Below are 23,193 nucleotides of genomic sequence, written 5' to 3'. Positions count from 1 at the left end.
AAAAGTAAACCTTCCCTGGGTTTGCTATGAGTGGCAAATATGCTAGTCCATAGCTATTTAGCATTGCACTAGTAGATCCTTCTTAGGCATGATTATAAGTGGATTAATCAAGACTATAGGTATTAGTCTATTGGTTCAAGTAGTCATTGTTGTGCTTTCTCATAAACTTTTTTTAGATTGGACTAAAAACAATGCAAAAGCAAACTTGAGGTTTGGTAAAAAATGAAACCAAAAAGAGAGTCTTTAGGGATGACGGATCAAACACATAAATCATTTTTTTTTTTTGGAGAGATGATTTGCAATAAGATGTGACTCATTTCTTGTGTTCACATCATGCAATCAAGAATCTCTACCTTAATGCATGTTGGAAATAATAGTCTTATAAGTGGTGAGTTGTGGAATGGATAACAATGAATCGCTAAACAATTTTATCTATACTTGCCATTAGAAAGCTTGGGTTACAATACTTAATTTTTTTTTTAAAGAACCTTGCTATTGCTCCTTAAGTAGCTTGGTGTTGGACTAATTTTGATTTTGGTAAAAAAAAGAGTGGCATAAGCTTATTTGTACTATGAACAAAAAGTGGTGGTGTTTGGTGTTGTAAATCTCTATTGGTGGGGTGTGGCATTTATATTGCATTTTGTCAAATAAAGTTGGCATTTGATACTCATATAAACTTTTGAAATAATAATGTGAGCTTGCTTGTGGTGTTGCTCAATTGATGCTCATTGTGATTTTTATATTATATCCATGTGATATTGAGTAATGTGTTTACAAAGTTATTTAGTTAAACAATGATCAACCCCAAAGTGGTTGATAGTGAAGCTAGTCTACTTACATGTAGTAGTATTGTAATAACTTTGACTAAATTCTCAATAATGATCTATGATATATTAAATTTAAGTTGGTACCTTATTTCCTTAAGGGTTTACCCATTAAGATGTTGAAAAGGGTTATAGCATTCACTTGCTATAACTTATTGGTTTATCCGTTAGCACTTGGAATAGATTGTTGGATGGAGAAGGTGTAAAGTTGAGGTATTAACATCGCTAATATTTGTGTTAGTGGATGTGGTATTGTTATTTCAAGTGATGAGGAATTTTCCTTAAAGCTTGATTTTCCATGTCATTTTTTTTGTTAATGTTTTGGCTTCACATTGAGTCTTGAAAGTGATTGAAGAAAAGTGTTAATTGCAATGTGAATATCCAAAGATGTGGTCTTCGTGATTAAGCTTTAGATGTTTATTTTATATTTTATGGATGTCAGTGTTGGATATCAGAAATATGGGCATGATGTTCGAAGCTTAAGCATACTATGGGTCTTGAGAATTTATGTTGAGGTGAACTTATGTGAAGTTGTTAGTAAGAGGAAGTTGGTTGAGTCTTGAAAGTTTATATTCCTAAATTGAGAGTCATTCTTTCTTTAGGATAGAAAATTTTCCACAAATTTTCTTAGGCTTTTCTAATAATTGATCTATTGATCACTTTGCCCGAAAACCATTCCATTTTGTAAGCTAGTACAAACTAGTGAAGGGGTTAGAGTTGACTTTGGTTAACTTAGACCTTAGTAGGTAATTTGTATGATGCAACCCGAAAAGGATGTTAACTTTTGGGGCTAAGGCAATTTAGTTGGATAGAGTCTAAAATTGGTGTAAAAATGTAACTATTGTGTTTTTCTAGAAAAGTGACATTTGTGCCTTTCTTATGTAGCATTGTGCTTTGTGGTAGGCTATATCTTGCATTTTATTAAACTTTATAAGAGTAATGAGCTCTCATTGATTTTGACTTGGTCTTGGTGGCCCTATGCCTTGGCTGAGGATAGTGATGTCCAACTTAGTTATTTGAAGTTAAATCACATCGTCCTTGCAAGTCATTGATGTTTCATATTCATAAAAGTTCAATTGGAAGCTCAGAAAAACATTCCTACTTTTAGCACTCCAAATCTACTGAATAAAAGTTGTGAGTGAGAAAATAATAAATAAAAATAAAATATATAACCAAATAGCTAGTATTCATCAAATTTGCTAAAGAAATTCCATCCTCTTCCAACTTTAGTAATGATATAATATCTATAGCCATTTCCATGTATGGTAAAATGGGTATTTTCTCAAGATTTATATAAGGCAAGATAGGTGAATTAGTCTATGGTTTGAATGTATTTTTGCTAGCTATCCCAAAATTAACCTTTGATCTTATCTCCTTTTTCCATATGCTTAAGAATGTCTGGACACTCAATTGAGCAATAGAATCTATAATAGTGCACCAATCTTCTTTCATTTATTTCTTATAGATTTATTATAAATTTGGTAGGATGTCTATAGGTTTTAAGATTATCACTTTGAGAGTTTTGAGGCTTTTGTAATACTAAGAGATGAGAAACAATCAAAGTTATAATTTCCCAGCTTTAAATTTATTGAAAGAGATAGCAACACAAGTGTCCTTTCATCACTTTAGTAGTAATGAGCTTGTCATTGAGTATTAGGTTTAGTGCAAAAGTTCTTTATGAAAAATTATAGATAGGGTTGTCATCATTGTGGCGAATTTAGATACTATTCACAACTAAAGAACAAGCAGCAGGGCAAGAGGAATGGCCAATCTGCTATTGACAGTAAGTTAAATACTAAAAAGTTGTAAACTTTGCAAGGTGAGGATGACGGGGATGATCATTTCAGTCAGAGGAAGAGGCTTTCGATTATTGTTCATCAACTCAATTGTGTATGGAGCAAGATGGAGCTTGAGGATACTCATGAATCAGCTTTAATGCTGAAGGGCGTGTTTTCGTGGCGGTCCAATGTAGATTTTATTAGATAGTGGAAGCGATGACAACTTTGTTTCAGCAAAGGTTATTGTGGAGCATGGCTTGGTGACACGAGGAGTTCTTCCATACACGGTGGAAAGTTTAGCTACCTTTACTCAGCATTTCAATGGTTATGTAGAGGGGTTGGAAATGTTGGTTAACAAATCACACTTGTGGAGACTTTTTATTTCGCAGATATCTATCATGTGGATCTCATTCTTGGGATGCCATGGTTGGTGAAGGTGGATCCAGCAGTGCTTCAAAACACGCTGTGCACCATGGCGTGTTGGCGTGGTGACACGAACACGGCCCCCAGCCGTGTTAACACGGGCCGTGTTCATTGACTCGGTCAATGCTCCAAAACACGGCTCCAAACACGGTTGAAACATGGTCAAATACCGTGTGACCACTCCGTGTTCTAAAACAATAGCTCACGTGGTTCACGTGAGCATTTTGCACTTTGATGTTTTCTTGTCTTGAGATCAATCAAAAATTCCTGCAATCAATCAAAAGGTTTTTCCAGCAATCTATGGCAATTTTCTTGGGCTGGGAATGCCCTCTCTAGGATTCTAGTGCTGGAGTGGGAGGAATGGCGCTCAGCCACGTCTGATTTCGCTGCAAAAAATTCTTGATCATTGTCTCCAGTTTTGTAGATTTTCTCTCCCAAATTTTCTCCTTGGATTGCTTCTGCCATAATTCTTAGCTACTTGGCACTGCATCTTTGTAGATTGCTGTGATTCTTAGTTGCTTGGCGTTGCAATTGTGTTATTGATGGCGTGATTCTAAAATTTTGAGTTTTTCAAAAATTTTTTAGGCAGAGGGCATGACCAATTGTGGATTGGAACAAGAGCAGGGTGTGGGATTTTAGAGGCTGAGCAATTGTGGATTGGAGCAGCAGTAGGGTGTGGGATTTTAGAGGTTGGACTGAGTGATTGTGGATTGGAGTAGAAGCAGGTGCAGGATTTTAGAGGTTGAGCTGAGTGATGGCATCTGGGAGCCAGAGTAGGAGGACTTCAACAGGGCGACATCCATCATCTGTTTGGTGGGAAGAAGTGATCCTTGGTGATCAAACAAACTGCCGTAGTGGGCATCGACGCTGGTCTTGCAAGTGGTGTTCGTTGAGAGGCAAAGTTTCAGGTGTGGATCGTGTGAGGGGACATCTCACAGGGGAAGCTGGTCATGAAATCTTAAGTTGTGATGTCATCTCAGCAGAGAAGAGACAACAGCTTAGGGAGATGGCTAAAACCATCGACGGCCAGGTTTTGGCTGGAAAACACCAAAGCAAGAAACGAGCAGTTTCTACACGTGTCGAAGGCATCCAAAGCACTGGAGGAGAGAGTTTTATTGCTTCCTAGAGTTCTACACTAGGTGGCAATTCTGTAGAAGGAATTTCCAGGTTTTTTTCGCAACGACAGCAGGGAATCCAAGATTCTTTTGATCCAAAAAGGAAGGAAGTAGTGGATATGGCTATAGGATGATTTTTCTGGAACGAGCACATACCATTTGTGAAAGCTCGTTCTCACCATTTCAAGGAGATGGTGCAGCAGATTGCAAGGCATGGAATTCCCTACGATCTTCCAACAGAGACAGCATTGCGAGAGCAATTGTTGCAAGTGGAGAAAGCCAATCTTGAAGTTCAACTTGCCAAGGTGAAGGCACGTTGGAAGAATTGTGGGGTTACTCTTGTTGCTGATGCATGGAATGACACAAGAAATTGACATATCATGGGGCTTGTTGCATACAGCAGAGGACAGTCGACTTTTCTCGAGGCCATTGATATATCTTCTAGTGGGAAGACAGCTGATAACGTTTTTGCGACATGGGAGCGAGGTATCAAGATTGTTGGAGAGGAGAATGTTGTTCTTATTGTCACGGATGGTAAGGCTTCAAACAAGGCTGCTGCTAGGCTTCTAGAGGCGAGGAAGCCAAGGATTATGTGGGCTCCATGCTTAGCTCATTGTTTGAATAACATTCTCAAGGATTTCGCAAAACTACCATGGATGGTTGGGCTGCTAGATAAGGGAAAGACTCTGGTTGGCTTCCTCCGGAACCATTCGCATCTAGTAGCGATTTTGGCATCCTTCTCTTCACGACAAGTGTTGAAGTTCAGCGAAACACGATTCGCCTTCAACTTTCTTATGATGGAGAGATTGGTGGAGCTGAGGCCAAAGCTACAACAAATGTTTGTGAGCGATGCTTACAATGCAAGGCTAGAGTCAAGGATAGATTCTGGAATAGCATGCCGAGGAATTGTGTTCAACAATATATACTGGAACGAGGTTAACCACATGCTGGGTGTTTCAAGGAGGGTGATGTATTTGCTACAGATGGTTGACGGAGACGTGCCTGTGATTGAGAAGGTCTACGAGGGGATGGATCAGATGAGCGAGAACATCCGTCAACAAGAGGAGAACAATCTTAGGTATGAGGAGCTAAACCAACTGATTTCAAATAGGTGGTGGGCTTATCATAGCACCTTTCACTCCGTGGCATACATGCTTGATCCAAAGTTTCAGGGGCGAGGACAGGAAAAATCCAGAGAAGTTTCCAAAGATTGGAACATGTACTTGGAGATCCAGTTCCCTAACTATCAACAAAGGTCAACTATAAAAAATCAGCTTTGCCAATACAGGAACTTGGAGGGTAGTTTTGGCACCGGGGACTCTCAGATGGATCGTACAACAAAGGGTTCTGTGCAGTGGTGGGAGGACAATGGCTACTCAGGTCCAGATTTGCAGAGGTTGGCAATTCGAGTGCTTAGTCAGGCAAGTTCTTCCTCATCTGTGGAGCGACTATTCAGCATTTTTGGGCACATCACTTCAAAGAAGAGGAATTGCTTAGTAGTGAGCTGGATTGCAGACTTTGTATTTGTGGCCAATAATACCAAGTTGATAGGGAGCCACACTTCCTATGACAAGTTTGTGGGATTGAGCCAGACAGGAAGTATTCCTCAAATTACTGATGTTGATATTGAAGCTATGGAAGAAGAGGATGAAGACGAAGATGATGATCCTGCTAATGAGGAGCTTCTAGATGAGATGGAGTGATAAGTAGAATATTCTAGAGAATATTCATGTTTTCACCCGTGTTTATCCGTGTTCATTTCCGTGTTCCGTGTTCGTGTTCAAAAAATTGAATGCCGTGTTCGTGTTTTGAAGCTATGGGATCCAGAGATAAAATGGAGTATTAAATGTGTCTCATTGGAGTACGGTGACATTAAAGATATGTGGTTTGGAGAGGGCATTTAACCTTTAGTTGTTATGCTCTTTACTACATTTTTGAAATGGGCTTGTTGTAATGGAAAAACACTTTTGAGTTACTTACTGTTTGCTATTATGTTGGAGCCGGGGATGCGGCCAATTTACCGGTGTTTATTTCAATTAAGTTATGTAGAGGAGTAAGAAGTTCAATAACAAGTCAAGGAGTTACTTGAGTTTAGATTTATTCAGCAAAATAAGTCTCTATTTGGTGTGCTTGTGAAGAAGAAGAATAGTTCAATACAAATGTGCATTGACTACCGTGCTTTGAACAAAAAGACAATGAAGGATAAAATGCCGATACCGCATGTGAATGATATCTTAGACAAACTTGGTGAAACATGAGTGTTTACCAAGATTAATATGAGGAGTGGATATCATCATATTGCAATGGATGATGCATTTATTTCCAAAACGGCATTTAATACAAGTTTTGGGCATTTTGAGTTTATAGTTATGTTGTTTGGTTTGACAAATGCACTAGCCACATTTACTTAGTTGATGATGGAGTTATTTAGGCATTATCTTCATGATTTTGTGGAGATTTTCTTGAACGATATTCTTGTTTTCAGCAAGAATATGGAGGAGCACTAGGTGCATTTGTGCAAAGTTCTTTTGTTATTCTGTGAGAGCAAATTTTATATGAAGAAGAGCAAATGTGAGTTTGCAAAGTCAAAGGTGGAATATCTAAGTTATATTGTAACTTCTAAAGGTGTCAAGACAAATCCAAAGAAGGTGGTTATGGTGGAGAATTAACCTACACCAAGGATAATGGTCAAGTTACATAGTTTCCTTAGTATAGCTAGTTACTATCGTGGAAGTGGTTATTCCTTTGACATGATTGTTATGCAAGAGCATACCATTCGAGTGGAAGAAGCCACAAGAGGAGAGTTTTGTAGCATTGAAATGATTGTTAAGCGAGGTTTTAGTGCTTTACATTGCTAATCCATCAAAACATTATAAAGTGTCGCGAATGTGACTTCGGGTATCGAAAGTTACCTGTCGGCCAGTCCTTATGGACACTCTTACCTTACTGCCACGATAGCAAGAGGTCGGTATTGCTGGACCCGTTATCAGTTCCCACTTGAGCTAGTTGAGAAACTGGTCAATGACCATGCACTTAGATTAGATAAACATAAGGTAGGAACCCTATGTGTTTCTTGCTGAGCATACTCGGCTTGGTTTGAGAAACTTGAGTCATTGGCTTGCACTTGCTAGTATCAAGAACCCCCGCGATATTGAGATTGGTCCCTCAATATCGCTACATGATAGCTTACCGTGTCTGCCAAACACCCTCGCTATCATGCCCTTTGTGTTAGTCTCATTTCGGTCCCAAATGCTATTTATGGAAAGTGTCCAGATTTGTTCATTTGGCATATCTACGAAATGTAGAGATTGGTCTGAACACAATGGTGTTCGTCCCATGTCCAAATTCACAATGTAGGGACATTCCATATTTAGTAAATTTCAAGCTTGTCCCAGAGACTAACTCCTGATACTAAGGGAGGCTTGGGGTGAAAGCCCAAAGCGTGTGTTCCTCAAGGGGGGGGGGGGGGGGGAAAGGGGCCGGGGGGGTTGTGGGGGGTTCCAAATGTATAGTAGGGATAGAGGGTAGGTCGGACATGGCCGACCAACCTGAGGCATAGTCTAGCTCCCGCTTGCGTGTCTATCCTTGTTCTGCGTCCGACTTGGGTCTAAGCCCAAGTTCCATTCCATGCTAGCTGGTGGAGTACCCATATCCTCACGTTAGGCCACCGGTATGCCGAAATAGCACCAGACTCCGTTTGGCTCCGTTTTGCGTGTTGGTCCTGGCATTGGGATGCTGGTTGCTCCAGGACTGTTCCAAGTCGCTCCGGGCTCCTGTCCCTTCACTCCTTGGGCTATATGCTCGGGAGTTGCTCCGTGGTCCGGTTCCATCACTCCTTGGCATCACACTTGGGAGTTTGGCACCGTTCCTTCGTTCAGTGGCCCAAGGCCTTGAACCTCGGGTTCCTATGGACACATGGCATGAACACATGGTATGTGACACGTGGCATCTATCACGTGGCACAAAGAGGGTTTATGTTCCGCTTCGTGGTGTTATCCTATGGTAAATCACCATAGGATAAAGGGTCAAAACCACATGCGCTACATAAAGTGACATATGATACAAGTAATTATGCATTGGGAGGAGTTCTCATGCAAGAGGGACAGCCTATTGCATATGAGAGTCAAACTTTGAATCCCTCGGAGCAACACTATTCCACATATGACCAAGAGTTATTTTCTATTGTTCATGCTTTATGGATGTGGTAGCACTACTTTTATGATGTAGTGTTCATGGTGTTGACAGATCACAAACCACTCATATATTTTTTCACACAGAAGGAATTGAACATTAGGCAAACTCATTGGATGAAACAAATATTACTTTAAACTCTAAATCAAGTATTAGGCTTAGAGAGACTAAATTATGGATGAATAACTTTTTCCTATCAACTTTCATTTTGGACTGACAACATACTATTAGGCTATATTTGGTTTGTTTGCTTTTAAAAAGCTTTCACTCGAAATCTATTTCAATTCTTTGTGTCCTTTTTTGTCAAGAATCAAGATCCACCAATAATTCACCATGCATTGCAATGCATGGACAGGATGACTGAGGATGCAAAGTAGTTGTTTTGTTCACTTTACCCCTTTACAGTAAGTGTGCCTTCTCCAAATTCACTAGAAATATCAATGCCACTTCCAAGACAAGTCTATTAGAATGAATTCCACTAATTACAAGTTTGGTTTTGCTTCTTTACTATAATCTAGTATCAACTTAACACAGTTAATCTTTAGTAAATTGTACAGTGTTAAAAAAAGGAAAATAATAAAATGGTATATCCATCCAACTTAACACCTAGAAACTCAACACAATTAATCTTTAGTGTGATTGTGAAAGGGAGCCACTCTCACTAATAAATTGTATAGTGTTAAAAAAAGGAAAATTATAAAACATTGTTCATGTTTAAAGGGCAACTCTAGGATTGTACTATCCCTACTTGAAAGGATGACTTGAAAAGATGAGGCAGATTGGGAATTGAACCCAATAACCCTACACAATAGAACAATATAATGTGCATACTATAACCACAAAGCTATGAACATTGGGAGATAATAAAATATAGTGTCAACACCCAAAGGAAGATTTGGAGTTCATCTGACTGTCCACATGGACAACATGCAAGGGCTGCGAGGCCAGAGATTTGGAGGATCCATGCACAGATCCTGTACCTCTCCAACATGATCGCTTACATATATGGCAAATGTGGGAGCTTGGGTGATGCCAAGGCCACCTACACTGCAAATCCAAACCCCAATGTCTTCTCCTCCAACATCCTCCGAGGCAGCACAATTCAAAGCCTGCACCATGGTTGGTCCTGACCGTTCCGAATGTCCACCGCCCGACCGCCCGACCGCCCGACCGTGGTTATTGACCGGCTGTGAAAATGCCGAACAGCCGAACGGTTCACAAAATTTTTTTGATAAAAAAAATTTGTTTTTAGTAAAACCACAAACCAAAGCATTAAACCAAACCAAACCAAACCAAAGAATTAGAATTTCCATTTTAGGGCAAAAATTTCAAGTGTCGTGGACTGGGTGATTTGATTTGCGAGGCCTCAGTGAGTTGCTCTGCGCTCAATCGAAAGCAGAGGCTGGAGAGTGTTGCCCTGTAGAGCTCGGTACGCACACAGCTCCTATAGGCTATAGCCCTCTTCGTCAAATTCTATGTAGGCTTGCTAGGCTGGGCATTTGTGGAATCTCTCCATAGCAATAGGAGAACAGCAAAGCAGTGGAGATGCAGTGGCGATGGCAATAGCCGCATCACATCAGAAATCTAGCGCGATCACCATTTTTTTTGCCGAATGGAATCACCGAACAGAGCTGTCCAACCGCGTTTGGCCGACTGCATTTGGCGGCGGTCGGGATTTCGGCCAAACGCAGCCGGGACCAACCATGGCCTACATGGTCTTCTTTTTCCAGGGGATGCCACACAAGGACTTCACACATTGTGTTGTTGGAATCGATGGGATTCCTCCCAGGGCGATTCGCGGGAGAGTTTCGAGAGAATGCCATGCTGGAGCATCTTCTCCTTCACTACTATTGTCTCCGGATTTGCCCCAACCATGCGATGCGAGCGCTCCATTTCATCCCCGAGAAGAGCACTGTGTCATGGAACGCTGTGATAAATGGCAACTCACAAGTCGGCCAGCAACACACTGCCCAAGCTTTGTTCGATCACTCCTGCGATAGAAACGATCTGACGTGGACTTTTTTGATAGCTGGACATGCCCAGAATGGGCATATGGAGCAGGCAGTAGTGATGTTTGCTTTGATGCCTTCAATAAATCTAATCTCTTGCAATATAATGCTTGTTAGTTTTGGTAGCAACGGTTTGTTATCACAAGCTCTAGATATCTTTTCTAGAATGCCTTGTATAGATTCTTAATCTTGGGGTTCTTTGGGCTCTGCATATGCCCTTTAAAATGGGTATCTAGAAGATGAGAAACACATGTTACAGAGCTTTTACACCGAAGATTCCAGTGCTTGGAACACACTTATAGGCGCGTACTCACAAAAGGAAGACTTAGTCTTGGCATCATTTGTCTTTAGGAATACTCCCCACAGAAATCTCTGCTCGTGGAATGCTATTGTACAAGCTTATGCCTTAAGTGGGCTTTTTGAGACAGCGAACCTTCTCTTTGAAAGAATGCTGGGAAGAAGTGCCGTGGCTTACACCGACCTGTTACTAAGTTGTTGCACGAATGGAAAGCTCATCGAATTGAAGCAGTTGTTTGATGAGATGCCTCATTCGAAGTGCATGCTCATGGCCTACGCTCAGGACAAGGCCAAACAAACCTTCAACAAGGCAGCCCAGCATGACGTGGTTACCATGGTCCTAACTTTCTCTTACCACGGCATCTCCGGTGATCTTGGGACAGACGCAGTCGGACTGGGCGGCCCTCACGAACTTACAGCACTTGGAAGACGGTTTAGGCTAGACGAGGCAACCAATCTCTTCAAGAACTTGGTCGACCATGGTAGCATCTTTATCTAAAGCGTTTGCCACAGAATGGAGCTCTAGGGGCTGGTTCCCGACAAGGTAACTCTGATGAGGCAGTTCCCGGGTAGGGCAAGCACGTTCCCGCCCAGAATGGGCGAGCCGGGCATTCGAGCGTGTTCTGGAGGGAACAAGGGAGGCCGTGCCCAGGAACGGCCTTAATGGGCTGTGGCAAGACTGTTAATGGACACGTGGAATAGCGTTATTAGAGGATGAGAGGATTCTCCAGAACCTGGCGGCTGGCAGCTGGGTTCTCCAGAACCTGGTAGCTGTCAGCCACGTTCTCCAGAATGTGGTTAACAACAGTAAAATTCTCACAGAGAACCTGACTCAATCCGACGGCTACCAACAGCTGGATCAAGTTAACGGGCGAGCCACAGCCCGTTAAGGGCGTGTTCGTCGCTTGCAGCAACTTGGGCACGATGAAGCGAGTTGGGGGTTATGCGACTACCGTGCTGGGTTCTCGGGAGCGGCTACACAATCGACATCGATGGTGCGGTGGTGGACTTGGCCACTGGGAATGAGATCAAGTCGCTCCCTCGTATGTTCTCTAGCTCTCTTCGATTTGCTTTCTCTCTTGTCCCATCACTTTTTTCTGGACTGCTTCTAGAAGCGAGGTGTTGGCTTTGGAATGTTTCCTCTGTCTTGAGGGTTGAGATAAAAAGAGTGTTGCTTTCATACTTCCAGTGAGTGAAAGGTGAGAGCTTGTTGGTTTTTTTTATGACTGACTCCATGCGATCAAAACAGAGTTTCATGATTTGTTCAGAACTTACAGCAGAACGGGTGAATATTCGTTTGTACTGTGACAAAGTAAACTTTGAGTATCCACCATCCTAGCTGGCAGTCTATATCTACAATTCGTCCATGTTTTGTCCTTTCCTGGCTCTTTTGCCACTCAGTTCTTTCCTTCTTCATGCTCATAAATGTCTGTAGCTTGTCCAGTAATTGTCCCTCCATAGCTTTTGTTTTTTTGCCATTCAGTTTTTCTTTTTTTTTTTGCTTGACTTGCTCATACATGTCCGCAGCTTCTCCCCCACTCTACTTTCGACAGTGTCTTTTCTCCCCATTTACATAGATGTCTAGCCTTCGTCCATGTTTCTTCTTGGCTCTTTTGCCACTTAGTTCTTTTCTTCTTTGTGCTCATAAATGTCCGCAGCTTATCTAGTGTTGGTGTTCTTCCCTTGTTGTCATGCTTGACATTCCCTGTCCATTTCTAGGCTTGATCTAAGTTTGACCACATCTGTCATGTGTTTCTCCAGCATTGTTTTTGTTCATGCTCACCCAGCATTCTTGTAAAATTGCCTTCAACCTCTCTTTCTTGTCTTGTGAAGCTGCTCCTCTTCAAAAGAAATCCTGTCTGTATTTTGGGTCTCTTCTCTACATCTGTTACCTGTTATTGCTTCTTAGCCAACTGTAAAGGAAAGTGTAAGTATGTCACGAACCTTGGTCAGGTGGGAAGCACACTTTTCCTCATGGCTTGTGGTCCAGATCCGCAATTAGCTTAGCAGCGGCAGAGGCAGAAGCAGCGAGGACTCACTCCGCTGTTGTTGTCCGGGAAACTCTCGGTTCCGATTCTTCTTGAACACTGCTTCGTGAAGCATGTAGAGGTCACACATAAGATCTATCTCAAAGTCCACTTCTAGCTGTGTTAGTTGGATTTGCAATTCAAATAAAAGTGGATTTAAAAACACCTTACATCCCTCTTTGACTTCTGCAAACTTCACAACTTTTTGCACCAACTGAGTCTCTAGACATGAGTGCCATAAGTAGGATCTCTTGGTATGTTCTTCACTTCTCCTGCCACTAGAAAATTCTGCTGCTAGATTGGCACTGTGATTTTTCATAGAACTTCATCCTTGTTGCTTGGGCGATCATGATTATACTAGACTTCTTCTGCCGTCATTATGTAACCACGACTCGTGGTCCTTCCTTCTTGCTTGGCTGATCTTGGCAGCCAGGGATCCCTTTCACCCAGGAAGCACTGCTTCTTCCTTCTTGCTTGGCTGGTCACGAAGCAACAAGAGGCTCTTCAAACCTGGACACAGCTTGTAATTTGACGATCACCGACACCTCTGAATCCTCAATTTCAGTGGTCTTCTTCTTCTTCCTGGAGTGGGCAGGCAAGCAGCGGACGAACATGTTGCTCACCTCACTATCTCGCTCCGTGATGGTGCGCCAAAACCCTATTCACCTGAAAAAATTTAAGTGTACGAATCTTAGTAACAGCCCTGCCACCTTTATCGTAAGAAGATGCTTGAGCTTATATTTGGGCTTTCAATTACCAGACATGGGTCCGGTTTTTGGAATCATCAATCTCCTTAAACCTCCTGCTGTAGACAAACTAGTTTTGTCATTCTAAAACATAGTGTTGGTTCCTTGTGAAATTTAAGAACGTCGATTTACTGAGGAGCGGGGTGGTCCAGGTTGAGCTCGTAAAACATGTCCGTGACTGTTCTCCGGCTTCCTCGAGTCGTGGGAGTTCTTATCAACGATTTTGTCCCGCTCAGAGGTGTTGAGTTTCTGGGCGTTAAGTTGCCACTTCCCGGTGGTCTGTGAGGCTTGGATGTGTTTCTCACAGGCTCGCTGTTGAATCTGTGTAGACGACGCATGCGCTTCAAGGATTATGAGAAGGAAGCATCAGACAAACTAAACCTGGGATCAGCGAAAAACATTCTTATCCGCTCGTCTGGGACGAGCCAATGATCCTTCTCCTCGCGGATTTGGAGAATGCACAACCTTAGGACGTACTGCAAGGGAAAGGGGGTAAGAAGAAAGGAAAATGTAACATAATCCCACCTCTAGAACTCCAAGCTTTGCTGTTCTTGCTCCAACATGATCTTCCAGGCCCAAGGCTTCACTGCTTTGGGTACTCGACGACGCACTGTCGTTGTCACCACCATCATCCCCATCCATGCATTGCAATGCATAGTGAACAATCCTTGTGACTTGAGGTCGATCCTGACAGGAAAATTACTAGCTTCACATCAAGTTCTTTCATTCTCACCCCTGCTGGAGATTCTAGAGGTTCGGGCGAATTATCTGGACACAAAGACCTGGGTCAGAGCTAGACCAAATCCAAGTTTTTGAAAAGCAAATAAGACCGGAAGTAGCATATACGTCAATGAGAAGGACGGCCTCTAACTCATGTTGTCCAAGCCCAAGAACATGCAAAGTGGAAGAACCTATATCAACAGAAGAAAATTATTCAAACACAGCTGCTCAAGTTTATGATTACCAATGGCAGCCACATTTGAAAGAGGTATCGATATATGCTGGTGGTTATTCTCATTGTGATCTTCATCCTGGATATGAAAATGCAGACAATAGCTCAAAACCACGAAAAAAGAAAACTGAGAAATTGACGAACCGAATTATCAATCTCAACGAGAAACTCGGCTTCTGCGTCCGGTAAAGGCACCAATTTTCTGAGTGTCAAAGTGCAGTGCGGAATTTTTTCTTGCCAGCGAGGGAGCGTTAATCGAGTTTCATATTCATAAAGCTTCACTCGGAAACTCAGAACAGCATTCCCAATTTCAGCACCCCGAATCTGCGAGAAAAAACGTTGCTAGTGAGAAAAGAGTGAGCATAAAAATAAAAAACAACCAAATAGCTGGCGTCCATCAAACGTGCTGGAGAAATTCCATCCTCTTCTGACTTTAGCAACGAGACAGCGTTCATAGCCATCGCCATGTACGGCAAGATGGCATCCAGTCTGCAGCTCCACAATTTTAAGCAAAAGAAGAGTCTCAAAAGGCAATACCTTGTGAGAAAACCTTGTAGCCTGTTCTCTGCCTCGGATGGAGAGGTTTTGACGACGTCCTGGAAGATTGGGTCACAGCAATTTTCTTGTAGAGAAAAAAACACACCTCATTATAAACTTGAGATTCAAGTTCTTCTTGGAATCTCACAATGTCATTGATCACACGCAATATCATGTCCAAAGCGCCCTGCATGAATCAGAAAAACATCTGGAAACAGTGAAAGAATATTAAACACTGACCTGTAGAACCGTGTTTCCATGGAGCACGTATTGCACACACATATCCACGGGAAGGCTGAGAACCTGCGTCACAAAAACCAACTTAAATCAGATGGGTGGCTCCAAAAAACTGCTAGCTTGCTAGTGTAGCTTGCTAAACGTACCTGAAGTCTGGATTCCAGCTCCTTTTGCAAGAGCTCAATCTGTAGGGAATAAACTTGTCATTGATTGATGAAAATAAAAGGAAACACGAACCCGATGCTGCCCACTGAATCTGGAATGCAGCCGCGTGAAGAGTGACGTGACGGAGCGCTGCGCGAGCGCCTCGAATGTCTTACGAAGAAGAACCGTCCCGGCATAGAGGGCTGCGGCATCCATCCCTGCCAAAGAACAAAAAGAATTAAGCAAAAACCCTTCTACCTATAGCGTACCTTTTAATATTTCTTCAAAACGTTCGCCAGCATCACGTAAGGCAAGTGCTTCCCCAGACTTTCGGAGTGATTCGTCTCCAAAACATTCTCCACTCCCTCGACTCCGGAGATAATGCCATCCGAGTGTGTGATGCAAGCTCCAACGAAGGATGTCCAGCCGATAGCTCCAGGCCTGAGAGGCATCGAATTCAGCAACTCGTGAGCCTCCGTTAGCTTCCCAACTCTTCCCAGGATGTCAGCCACGCAGCAGTAGTGCTCCCTTACGTGCTCGACACCGTGCTGGTCCGGCATAGCTCTAAAGTGGTGGAGACTATCCTCCAAAAGACCACCATGGCTACAAGCTCCGAGAACGCTCGTGAACGTTGCCTCGTCGGGCACGGCACCCTCCACGATCATGAGTCGAAAAATTTCGCTGGCGTCCTCGACGTGACCATTCTGTCCGTAGCATCCGATCATGGCGTTGTAGCAAGCCACTGTGCAGTGAGGCATTGTGTCGAGCATTTTCCGTGCTTGCTCAACCTTTCCATCTCGGCCGAGAGCTGTTATCATCAGGATCCACGACACGGCATTTCTCTCCGGCATCCTGTCGAAGACGAACTTCGCAGCCTTGGTGTGCCTGTTTTGTGCGTAGAGGCAAACCATCGCAGTCCATGCGACTAAGTCCTGCCTTGGCATGTCTCGGAACGTCTCTTGAGCTCTCTCGATGTTGCCGTTGGAAGCGTAGGCCTGGAGCATGGTGGTCCAGGAAACGTCGTCTCTCTCTACCATCCGGTTGAAAATCCTCTCGGCTTCTTCGATATACCCCTTCTGGGCATACGCTTGCACCATGGTGGTCGACGAGACGAGGTTGCGGCAAGGCATGGAGTCAAAAACCAGCCGAGATTCTTCCATCAGTCCTTGTTGCGAGTACGCCAGAATCATGACGTTGTAGGACGAGATATCTCTCTCGGGCATCTCCTCAAACAGCTTCTTCGCTTGAGAGACCTGTCCTCTCTGGGCATAAGCCGTGATCATAGCGTTCGTAGCGACGATATTTCGGTCTGAAAGCTGGGAGAACATATTTTCCGCTTGCAAAAGCTCTCCATTCTCGGCGTAAGCTTGAACCATCGCCGTCCACGAGACCACGTCCCACTCGGGCATTTGATCGAACATAAGTTTGGCTTGGTCCAGATGCCCGCTCTGGGCATAAGCTCGGAAGATCGTCGTCCAGGAGACTACGTTCCTGTGTGGCATTCTGTCAAAGAGCTTCCGGGCCTCTCCCAGCTCGTCGCTCCACACGAAAGCCGCCAGCATGATGTTCCAAGAGAAGATGTTGGGCTCCGGGATCCGAGAGAAGACGGCCATTGCTTCGTGGAGCTTGCCGCAGCTCGAGTACATGTGGACGAGCAGGTTGGAGACGAAAGTGTTGTGTCGGTGCTGGCTGCTGAGGATTGCAAGGTGGATTTTCCGGCCTTGTTTCAAGTCCTTCGTACCGGCGCACTGTTTGAGATCTCGGCTGAATTGCTCTACGGACGCCAAGTTGACCACCATGCCGCTCGCGAGTGTGTGTGTGAACGCAAAAGCCGGATGCTTTTCTAGAACGCCTGTGAAAAAATTTACTTTAAAGTATCAGGAGTGGAGAGAAAGAGGGGAGAAAATCTTTCTACTCATCTGCTTCATGCCCGTGCGACGCTTTCTCGTTAGCTGTCATTGACCTGTGACTAGGAAGACCATGGATGTATTTCCCTGGAAGGAAAAAACAATGGAAAAGTAATCACGCTTGAGAGAGTCACGAGTATTTAAACTCAAAGTAGCTTACCAATGCGTTGAGTCGAGCAGAGCTAGAGCGAAAATGAGCGAGCATCGAATTCCAGTCGCTGCTGACAAGCAAATCTCTCCTCCAATTTCTGCCGGGGAGCAGAAAGGCTGCAAAGGATTGAAGAGAACGGATCTGATGCTTCGCTTCGCTGCGTTTGTGTGTTGCGCTGTCACCATGGTCGTTCTCATCACGGATAAGCAGACTAGTGCCATTCAGGTCCCAGGCTTCAATAACTTGACGATCACCAAGACGGTCAGCTTCGACTTGGCCAAGGCGTTTGTGTAAGTTTTTCACGGTTTTCTCCTCTCTTTCTTTCTTAAGTCTTCACGTTCGTCTCATGTTTCGTTCGCTTATCGACTGTGTTTACTCGCTGGTTTCTTTTCAGATATCTCGTCTCTGCGGCAGGAATCGGCGCTGGTTACACGCTCCTTGTGTTGGTCTTGTCGATCATATCTGCCGAGCGCTCCAAGGCTATAGCATGGTTCATCTTCGTGTTCGATCAGGTCACACCTGTTGAAAGAATTTCAATCAGATTGGGAGTTGAAGCGTTTTCTTGTCTGCAGCTCATAACTTACGTTCTCCTAGCAGCCGCTGCGGCATCAACGGAGGTTGCGTATATGGGGGCTCACGCACCACCAGAGGCATCCTGGCTCAAAGTCTGTTCCCTCTTCGGACGGTTTTGTCACCAGCTCGGAGCTTCGCTGGTTACTTCGTTCATTTCGACGGTGTTGTTCGCATTCTCAGCGGCGATTTCTGCGTACTACCTCTTCAGCAACACAAACGTACGACCTGCTTACAGCAAAGGGTAGAATGTAAGCCTCGATTGAAAGAGCTATCAAACTAAAGGAAAAACTTAAAGAGTTGTTCACCTCTGTTCTTGTGCGTGGTGGAGCCCGAAGAGTGCTTGTGAGTCGTGACAGCGTTCGAGAGTGCTCCATTTTCCACTGAGTGAACCACGGCCATCATAGCGGCCGAAATGGCGGGGTGACAGAAGCTTGCGTCACTGCAAAGTAGATGAGCGTGGAAAACTTGGAACTGTTCACGTGTTTCACCGCCAGAAAATCTCTACCACGAAACGCAACTTGGCGAGAAAGAAAAACAGGCCCAAAGTAAGAAATATTCAATTTAGTAAGCTCACTAGGCTCTGTTCGATACTTTTGCCGATATCCACTCTACCAGAGCCTTGTTCACCTCTCCCGGGGCTTCGTCGTGTGGACAATGCCCAGCTTCCAAAGTCACAACCGTAGTATCTTTGTAGAAGGCTCTGATCTTCTCTGCTTTTCCAGGACCAACCCAGGGATCCAACACTCCCCATAAAAGTAGAAGTGGACACGAGAGATTGGATAGTAGCGAGTCCATGGTCAGCGTCGAGGGCCTGAGCATAAAGCTCGACATCATCCTGAAACTCGAGTCATTTAACACTCACGAGAAGACTATGTGCATACCTGTAGTAGACTTCAGCTGCGTTGGGGTCCTTTGTTGGTAAAACGATCGACTCCACAAGATAGTCATCCACGTTCTCGTTGTCCTTGTACACCTGGTAGCAAGTTTTAGTACTCGGGATAGAAAAGAAAACGAGAATAACAGACGTTTTGTAGAACTGAGCGGATTCGAGAAGGCTGTTTGGCTTGCCAGAATGTCAGGAAAACTAACCATCGTCTTCCCCATTCTTGGATAGGATTGATTAGTCTCCTTAGTGCTGTTTCTTCCACAACAGGTTTCGCTTTCTTCTCTTTCAGTTCACTTTCAAACTGTCCTGATGAATTTAGAAGAACCACGCCAGAGACGAGTTCAGGATAAACTGAAGCTGTGTGAAGCACTGTAAATCCACCAATGCTGTATCAAAATGCCAAGAAAACTAAGATCCTAGGCATGCAGGAAAACGAAAGAAGAAAGTAGTAGGACTTACCTGTTTCCCACAAGCACCACAGGCTCTTGGACAACTTCCCGAGCAAAAGCGGCTACTTGTTCTCTCCACAGAAATGGATCATACTCAACAAGAGCTTTGTCACTCAGTCCAAATCCCAGCAAGTCCATTGCATACACTTTGAAATACTTTGCCAGCTCTGGAATGTTGTACCTGCGAGAGTACAAAACTCACAAATGCCATAGAAAAAATCTATATTTCCGAAGCTTACCTCCAGTGAAAAGCTGACGCTCCAAAACCGTGCACCAGCAGAACAGGAGCTCCTTGGCCCTCGACAACGTAATGAATTCGGTGTGTTTTCCATTTCCAGAAGTTGTATCCTTCCTTTTTGAAAGGCAGCCTCTCGAGGCCTGTGAGAAAATAAACACCTTGCTCATCGCTGGAGTGCAAATCTTCTTACCTCTATAATGTGGAGCCATTGTATCGGCGTAAGCAGCCCTACACAGCAGCAATCCGGCGGCTACCAAGGGTAAATCGATGAAAATCCTCCTCGTGATACCTCCTTGTAACAATGGTCGATCAATCGAGCTCCTCCAGCGAGCGCCTTGCAGCAAATTCCCACCTGGTCTGATCACGCGAGCAGCGGCAGGAGGCGGAGACGAGAGCGCCATCGATCGCTCCTCCACATTCCCTAGCAACAACGTGTGGAGAGGAAGAACTAGGGTTTTGCGCTAACCTGGTTTTAGGGCTAATTCAAAAACTTTGGCGCCATTACAAACGTCAAACGTCATGGGTTCGAATCTCGTCTCTTGGAAAAAAAAGCATCTTCCTGTTCGGATGTCCGCGTGTGTCGCCATGCGCGGCACGAATAAGTTGAGAATCGTTGACATGTAGCTTTAAGTTACAGTCCTCGATTAGTATACAATCCCATGGACAAAACTTAGAAAATTGGGAGACCCATTTGCTCGATTGCTACTCACCATTCTTGAGGTCACACTTGTTCCACCAAAATTTCCCAATCGAATGGTTGTTAACTATAACAACACCGCCACACTATGGTCAATTCAACCACGCTAGCATTCACTAAAACAACATGCGCTAGGCCCACGGTCACGATTCGCTTGATCCACGTTTGCACGGCTGGGATCGTCCAGAGCGGGATTGCGCGTCATCTGGTACCATGGAATGGGCACCAGATGGACGGTCCGATGCATTCCAGGCTGTGCATATATATACGTATTAAGTTCTTTGGCGAGGCCCCCTTCACAGCCAGAGGAATCGCTCAGGGGATAAGGAAGTTTAGGGCTCTTGGCCTGTCGTTGCAAAGGCATGCATTGCCGCTGCGATATTTCGAGCGATTGACCGCGCGTCTAGCGATTTCTGGGAGCTGCCGATGGCTTTGGAGGCTGTTTTTAGCAATGCTGGAGGGCGCATCGGGAGCACGGCGAATGTAAGGTTTTCTGGAGCTGGGATTTCTCATGGATGTGGAAATTTCTTTCTAGGGGGATTTGCAGCGGCTGAGTTCGAGCTCCAGTTCGTGTTTCACAGGGAGGAAATTGGCAGTAACAGGTGCGTGAAACACGTTTTCGACAGCGACAGTACTCATTCGTTCTAGCTTTGCATGTTTGCAGGCGCTCAATGTGGTACCTCCTCCAGTACGCAAGAGTGCTCAAGAAATGCTGGTTCCTCTAAGATACGCTGCTCGTCAAATGGTCCCCCCTCAGCTTGGCCAGGCAGAGCAATGGTGGATGGAGCTAGAAAAAAATCCTGGGATGGACCAAAGCCCATTTCACTTCTTGGATCCACGGGCTCCATCGGCACACAGGTTAGAATTGTTTTTCTTCGTTTCCTATGCAAGCGATGAGGATGCTAACGTGGTGTTGTGCCAGACACTTGACATCGTCTCGGAAAATCCTGACAGATTCAAAGTTGTTGGGCTGGCTGCTGGCTCAAACGTTACACTTCTTGCTGATCAGGTAAACTACGAATTGGTCGTATCTGTTTTATACGAGCTTACACTGCCAATCAACAGGTCAGGAGATTCAAACCAAGCATGGTTGGGATTCGAGACGCATCGCTAATCGACGAATTGAAAGAAGCCATTGCTGATCTTGACGTAAAACCAGAGATTGTCGTTGGGGACGAAGGAACTGTACAGGTACTTTGATTTTCTCAGTTTGTTTTTGGTCTTATGTTTTCCTCTTGTGTTTGCTTTTTTTTGCTCTTCAGATAGCGTGTCATCCAGAGGCAGTAGAAGTTGTGACTGGAATCGTTGGTTGTGCTGGCCTCAAGGTAAGCGTACACGAAAGTTTGTTCTTCAAGCACTTAGACATGTACAATAATATTCTTTGCAGCCTACAGTAGCAGCAATAGCAGCTGGAAAGGATATTGCTCTAGCCAACAAGGAAACTCTCATAGCCGGCGGTCCATATGTTCTACCTCTTGCAAAGAAACACGGAATCAACATCCTACCTGCGGACTCAGAACATTCCGCGATTTTCCAGGTGATGTATTTTCTTTCCTCCAACAGTGCTTATTTCTAACATTCAACCATGCGTATTTCAGTGCATTCAGGGGCTTCCAGAGGGCGGAATGCGTAGGATTGTTCTCACAGCATCTGGTGGAGCGTTCAGGTAACTAAAATCGACTGACCAGTCGTTATACTTCACCAATCCAAACTGAACTTCTCTTTAAAAATCAGGGACTGGCCAGTGGAAAGGCTCAAGGACGTCAAACCAGCAGATGCGCTGAAGCATCCAAACTGGAGTATGGGAAAGAAAATTACTGTGGATTCGGCAACCTTGATGAACAAGGTAAAAAAACATTTTTATACTTGTCTGCTGAACTAACATCTTCTGCTGGCAGGGACTCGAGGTCATTGAAGCTCACTATTTGTTTGGAGCTGACTATGATGACATTGACATTGTTATCCATCCCCAATCCATTATACACTCCATGATCGAGACACAGGTAATATGAGTTGAATGCTTCAACACACAACTAACACAGCTAGTCAAATACAGGATTCCTCCATCCTGGCGCAATTGGGGTGGCCTGACATGCGACTACCTATTCTTTACACACTCTCTTGGCCGGATAGAGTTCCATGCTCAGAAATCACCTGGCCAAGGCTTGATTTTGTCAAGTAAGCTTCACATTTTATCACCTTGTCGGTTGGAAACATTTAGTCACACCGGAGCTTTGAAACAGGACTGGATCGCTAACGTTCAAAGCCCCCGACCGAGCAAAGTATCCATCCATGGACATATCCTACGCAGCTGGAAGAATGGGAGGAACAATGACAGGAGTCATGAGCGCGGCCAACGAGAAAGCAGTGGAGCTCTTCCTAGACGAGAAGTAAGCAAAATAGTTAGTTTCCAAGGATTCTTTTCTCATGGCTGTGTTTCCAGGATTGGTTATTTCGACATCATCAGATTGATCGAGAAGACTTGCGAAACGCACAAGCGAGATTTTGTCAAGGAGCCAAGCCTGGATGATATCCTCACATCCGACCGATGGGCCCGGATTTACGCTGCGGAAGTCGCGGCACAGGCCCCTCCGCAACCTGTACCGGTATGAGAATATATATACACTTTCGGTTTTTTTCAACTAAAAGCTCTTGGTTCTCGATCAAGTTCACTCGTAAAACGTTTCTTCCAGCTTCGTAGTCAGGGACGGGGTCCAAGAATGTACGCTGGAGGTCTCAAAGTCAGTGGATCTTTCTCGTTATCACGCGAGGAAGAATGGTGGTAGTCCGTGGTGCTGACAACCGAGTCGTAACCATAGCAGCAGCAGGATGATCGCAATGAGCGTGCACTTCTGGGTGCTGCTTGGCACAGTGGCTGCGAGTTCCCTGTCCACGTAGTTGGCCGCCATGCGATCATATCTCAATGAGCTTCCACCAGCACAGCCATGTCGAGGAAAATCAGCAAGTTCTTCTCGATCTCCTTTGCCTCTCCTGGATCTCCCGAATGGTTTC

At 44.4% G+C, this 23,193-nt stretch overlaps 6 protein-coding genes across 6 annotated transcripts; 4 read left to right on the top strand and 2 right to left on the bottom strand.

Annotated features, from left to right (window-relative positions):
- Positions 1-4,520: 4,520 nt before the first annotated feature.
- On the top strand, positions 4,521-5,843 carry LOC112342912. Its single transcript, XM_024665530.1, has one exon. It carries the CDS (start codon positions 4,521-4,523, stop codon positions 5,841-5,843), a length of 1,323 nt encoding a protein of 440 aa, XP_024521298.1.
- Positions 5,844-10,104: 4,261 nt separating this feature from the next.
- LOC9633409 (pentatricopeptide repeat-containing protein At4g02750) lies at positions 10,105-11,527 on the top strand. The gene is made up of 3 exons (XM_024665529.1): positions 10,105-10,403; positions 10,707-11,119; positions 11,340-11,527. The coding sequence occupies exons 1-3, from the start codon at positions 10,105-10,107 to the stop codon at positions 11,525-11,527; spliced, it is 900 nt and encodes a 299-aa protein (XP_024521297.1).
- A 1,848-nt stretch (positions 11,528-13,375) lies between these two features.
- LOC112342911 lies at positions 13,376-16,656 on the bottom strand. The gene is made up of 15 exons (XM_024665528.1): positions 15,814-16,656; positions 15,550-15,721; positions 15,374-15,498; positions 15,283-15,321; positions 15,140-15,202; positions 15,006-15,086; positions 14,900-14,958; positions 14,743-14,851; positions 14,507-14,686; positions 14,375-14,441; positions 14,241-14,321; positions 14,144-14,178; positions 13,936-14,097; positions 13,792-13,886; positions 13,376-13,731 (listed from the first exon to the last, which is right to left on the bottom strand). The coding sequence occupies exons 1-15, from the start codon at positions 16,654-16,656 to the stop codon at positions 13,539-13,541; spliced, it is 2,304 nt and encodes a 767-aa protein (XP_024521296.1). The 3' UTR covers positions 13,376-13,538.
- A 707-nt stretch (positions 16,657-17,363) lies between these two features.
- Positions 17,364-18,219, top strand: LOC9633408 (CASP-like protein 2U5). Its single transcript, XM_002991730.2, has 3 exons — positions 17,364-17,628; positions 17,733-17,850; positions 17,911-18,219. The coding sequence occupies exons 1-3, from the start codon at positions 17,381-17,383 to the stop codon at positions 18,154-18,156; spliced, it is 612 nt and encodes a 203-aa protein (XP_002991776.1). The 5' UTR covers positions 17,364-17,380; the 3' UTR covers positions 18,157-18,219.
- Positions 18,220-18,444: 225 nt separating this feature from the next.
- On the bottom strand, positions 18,445-19,937 carry LOC9644093 (pheophytinase, chloroplastic). The gene is made up of 6 exons (XM_002991691.2): positions 19,675-19,937; positions 19,486-19,624; positions 19,257-19,427; positions 18,937-19,183; positions 18,793-18,884; positions 18,445-18,746 (listed from the first exon to the last, which is right to left on the bottom strand). Exons 1-6 carry the CDS (start codon positions 19,883-19,885, stop codon positions 18,485-18,487), a joined length of 1,122 nt encoding a protein of 373 aa, XP_002991737.1. The 5' UTR covers positions 19,886-19,937; the 3' UTR covers positions 18,445-18,484.
- Positions 19,938-20,460: 523 nt separating this feature from the next.
- LOC9633407 (1-deoxy-D-xylulose 5-phosphate reductoisomerase, chloroplastic) lies at positions 20,461-22,831 on the top strand. Its single transcript, XM_002991729.2, has 13 exons — positions 20,461-20,664; positions 20,717-20,783; positions 20,846-21,039; positions 21,104-21,190; positions 21,247-21,372; positions 21,444-21,506; positions 21,569-21,718; positions 21,780-21,847; positions 21,916-22,027; positions 22,080-22,184; positions 22,238-22,359; positions 22,425-22,571; positions 22,625-22,831. The coding sequence occupies exons 1-13, from the start codon at positions 20,608-20,610 to the stop codon at positions 22,791-22,793; spliced, it is 1,467 nt and encodes a 488-aa protein (XP_002991775.1). The 5' UTR covers positions 20,461-20,607; the 3' UTR covers positions 22,794-22,831.
- Positions 22,832-23,193: the final 362 nt, after the last annotated feature.

Source organism: Selaginella moellendorffii, unplaced genomic scaffold, assembly GCF_000143415.4.
Source record: "Selaginella moellendorffii unplaced genomic scaffold, v1.0 SELMOscaffold_123, whole genome shotgun sequence".
Classification (NCBI taxonomy): domain Eukaryota; kingdom Viridiplantae; phylum Streptophyta; class Lycopodiopsida; order Selaginellales; family Selaginellaceae; genus Selaginella; species Selaginella moellendorffii.
The sequence above is the reverse complement of the archived record's forward strand: the minus strand, read 5'-3'. Positions and strand labels throughout refer to the sequence as shown.